Below are 3,764 nucleotides of genomic sequence, written 5' to 3'. Positions count from 1 at the left end.
TCTTCACATAGTAATTATGAGATAATTTTTAATTTTGTGATGTATAAGATGATTGTTTTGTAGATTAATTTAAATTAGCTTTTAGTCGAACTAATATTTTTAATGAAAAATATTCTAATACAGAAGATAATTGTAAATCAATTTAAACTATGAGAAAATTTTATAGAAGTAGTTCAAAAGAAAGTTAATATTAAATTCTCTAAAATAAAAATTTTTAAAAAATGAGTTTTAAAGATATTTTTGTAAGAAAAACTCATTAATAATATTTTTTTTTATTTACGTGTGAGATGTAATTTTATTATAAATTTAATGTAGTCTTTATATTTTTCTTTTTTAATAAAATCTTCATATAAATAGCAATAATGTCTAATATGAACCTATTTAAAATATACATAGTACTACATGAGTCTATTTAGAATATGCATAGAAAAGAAAAAGAAACAGTATAGCTAGAGATATGTGTATACATATACATTTTCTGAGGGATACAGATTAGAAAAGAATAGGATACGTAGGCTATTTTAAAATGTCTTTTGTCCAAAGTAAACTTCTGCAATTTTCTTATTTTTTTTAAGAAGATATTATAGTATGGGAGACATTACAAATCTAATTTTTCTAATCAGAAAAACATAAATAATTTAAATAAGACAAATGAATTTTCCTAATTCATATAAAAAATGTAAAAAGGAAATGAAATAAAAGTAAATTATCGCATTATGTACATCTTCTCTTACAAAACCTAACAATAGGAAGCCTATAAAAATAAGTGGGTTTTAATGGAGCATTTTAAGTGATACGATTCTAGTTCCATCAAATTCTCATTGAAGGTATCCATCAGGAAAAAAGAGAGTACTATTTCACCTCGCAACCTAGCTGCATCGATTATCCAGCAGATTTGAGTGGCTATGGTTAATTGGTAGGGAAGTTGGAGTCGACACATTATAATTGAAAGAGATTGTCATTGTGTGTACCTAATTCATGCATGGAGAAGAAGAAACAAAAATTGCGTTGCAAGGTCCAATGAGTTTTGTTGGGATAATATTCTCCCTGTGAATATAAAAAAGCAAAGCATAATGTCACAGCCTATTCTTTAAACAGATTGATTCTGGAGTAGGTGGCAGATTTTGGAGGGATTTAGGAAAGAGTGAGGAAAAGAAAAAAGGTGAGACAGAATGTAAGCAAATGGATTTATGCGCGAGGGAATAAGGATACCAAGCATTGCAACAAATCTGATGAAGATGAGAATAATACAAAGTAAAAGGGAATCAATGTTGGGATGTATCTGACTTTATATGCCTTTGAAACGCTCAAACATCTTTTATATATTGCTAACTTTACTGATATGTCAGTCAGGTACTGAATAGGAAAACGAGCTCACAATATTCCATGCAGTTCTTAGTAGGATCCTTCACCCTCAAACCCCACATGCATGCACTAATCTCAATACTCCAACTATAGCATTTACACACACAATCAAATATTCTTTTATGCTCTCTTCAAACCTTGAAACCTATCCACCACCTTAGGATACAAGTAGGGGACCCACATAATCAGTAGAGGAAGCATGCATCAATGGTAAATATATATGTTCAGTGCATGCATGGAAAGCTTCTTCAGCAACTCACAAGAAAATTCACATAAAAAACTATGAATCTGTTGTATTTTCAAACAAATATTGACATAGATAACCTGAAAATTGGAACTATACATTTGAGTACAGTTTTCACAAGCAAATAATAATGAGTTATTCTCACTAGGAGAAACCTGCTTGCAAGTTCTGCCAATTAAAAATGTAAATAGAATTAATCTTTGTGGCCTGATTTGTAGTACAAGACAGATTTTCTGTGGCATAAAAACAAAGAAACGAAATTAAACTACAGGTTGCAACCTAATCTAAGCTGATTATCTGTTACAAAATGTCTCATATTACATATGCTTTAAAATAGGCTGAACAATCACATGAATCTTATATATATGCATTCATCTTCCTACTAAAAAATTATATAAAACCGCAATGTTTCTCAGATGCTTTTAAATGATCCTAGTAAATCGATGGAAACATCAATTATATATAATTGCACCCTTTGATGAGCTATAGCTTAGTTGAGATTGCCATATTGTTATTATCACACATCCAATGAAACATGAAAATCTTCCTTACATTGTATCAAAAGAAATAAACAAGGAACAGGGGGAAATCAGAAAAGAGTAAAATTATATTTATTAACAATATCCGTGCTTCAAATGTTTTACTATACCTCGGACCTATGACCAAGCCTTAGCTCCAGATCTAGCTCTTCTATAGAGCTAGGGCTAAAATCAAACATCTCTGACTGCACATGATCCTTATCAACTGAACATGATTTGGGGAAGAATGGAATGGATGAAGTGTCTGATTTTCTCTTCTTGAAACTTGTATCTGTCTCTTTATTCTCAAACTGCACAACTGGGTGAGCTCGACTCATAAACAAGTTCATGCTCACAGCCACCTCAGTTTTACCCTTATCACCCTCACTCCTACACCCAGAATCCAATCCCTGCAATTTTGTCTCAACACTAGCTTCAAGATCGAGCCTACTCGAACAAAATCTGAAGTCATCAGTTAAATTTGGCCAGGATTTGGAAGAAAGAGAAGGAGGAGACTCATGACATCCTTTGAAAATTGAAGAACTATTGTATTGTGGAATCTGGGGTTTCTCTCTGCATCTCTTGTTAACTGGTGCGCCTAAAACTTTGGAAGGGGAAGCAACAACATGAGAATAAGGATCAGAATTAGGGTTAGTGTTATGAGGCAATCCAGTGATAGAAGGTGGGTATAAGTAACCCAATGAAGTGAAAGAAATTTGAACCGAATTCTGGGCTTGAGTTTTCTCAGGATCATAATTGAGGATTTCATTCTGAGGGCTATGTGGCTGCTTTAGTCTTGCTCTATCTCTTCTGTGAACATTCATATGACCTCCTAAAGCTTGTGCTGACCTAAATTCCCTTGTGCAAAAGGTACAAGAATATGATCGTGGTGGCCACACACAACCAGACCAAGCAGCATCTTTAGCAAAGGCTTGCTCTTCCCATGAGTGATCATCATAGGAAGGGTAATCAGTAGAAGAACCATGAAGACTAGAGCTCAAAGAGTACTTTCTCTTACTCCTCATCAAACATTGACCCTCCTCCATTATGAGAGTTTGTTCACCTTGATTCAGGAGAAGAAAAAGTGAAGGGAATTTTGAGATTGTAGATATGGGAATTGAAAGCTACATGAGTCTACACTGTTGGAGGAGCCTGAGATAGATGAGGAGAGAGAGTTTTTGGAAGGTGAAGTGGTTGGTACTCTACCTTCAATGTCTCGGACTATAGCTAATATTTTTTTTTATGCTATGGTTGGCTTCCAACATAGTTAATCACATTTGTATGAATACTCCAAGTTCCCGTTTTCCTGCATTTTCTGTGTGAGAGAATGCGATGCAGCAATGACTACAAAATTATTCTTGTGGGTCCTTAAATTAGTTGTGTGAGATGGCCACAGAGTATTACAGACTCAAATCGAGAAATCTGACTGAAATATCCTCTTTTGACGCAGCAATGACTAGAAAATTATTCTTGTGCCGTTTGCTTCTGGTCAAAATATTGTTATTATTATTTGATAGGAAAACATAAATAAATTATAATCAATTTTATCTTATAAGAGTGTGTCTAAAATGTCACTCATTTAATTGATGTTTTATTTTCAATTTTTTAATATCAAATTTTTAGAAAGAATATTTTAG

General features: G+C 33.0%; 1 protein-coding gene across 2 annotated transcripts; it reads right to left on the bottom strand.

Annotated features, from left to right (window-relative positions):
• Positions 1-759: 759 nt before the first annotated feature.
• On the bottom strand, positions 760-3,445 carry LOC106758996 (probable transcriptional regulator RABBIT EARS). 2 transcript variants are annotated; one of them, XM_022779564.1, is made up of 3 exons: positions 2,259-3,445; positions 972-1,047; positions 760-869 (listed from the first exon to the last, which is right to left on the bottom strand). In XM_022779564.1, the coding sequence occupies exons 1-3, from the start codon at positions 3,171-3,173 to the stop codon at positions 853-855; spliced, it is 1,008 nt and encodes a 335-aa protein (XP_022635285.1). In that variant the 5' UTR covers positions 3,174-3,445; the 3' UTR covers positions 760-852. The 2 variants fall into 2 exon arrangements, with proteins under 2 accessions (XP_022635285.1, XP_014497495.2); XM_014642009.2 differs by having other exon boundaries at positions 777-1,047.
• Between the last annotated feature and the right edge of the window lie 319 nt (positions 3,446-3,764).

The sequence above is a fragment of the Vigna radiata genome, chromosome 4 (genome assembly GCF_000741045.1).
Source record: "Vigna radiata var. radiata cultivar VC1973A chromosome 4, Vradiata_ver6, whole genome shotgun sequence".
Classification (NCBI taxonomy): domain Eukaryota; kingdom Viridiplantae; phylum Streptophyta; class Magnoliopsida; order Fabales; family Fabaceae; genus Vigna; species Vigna radiata.
This window is presented reverse-complemented; position numbering and strand designations above follow the sequence as displayed.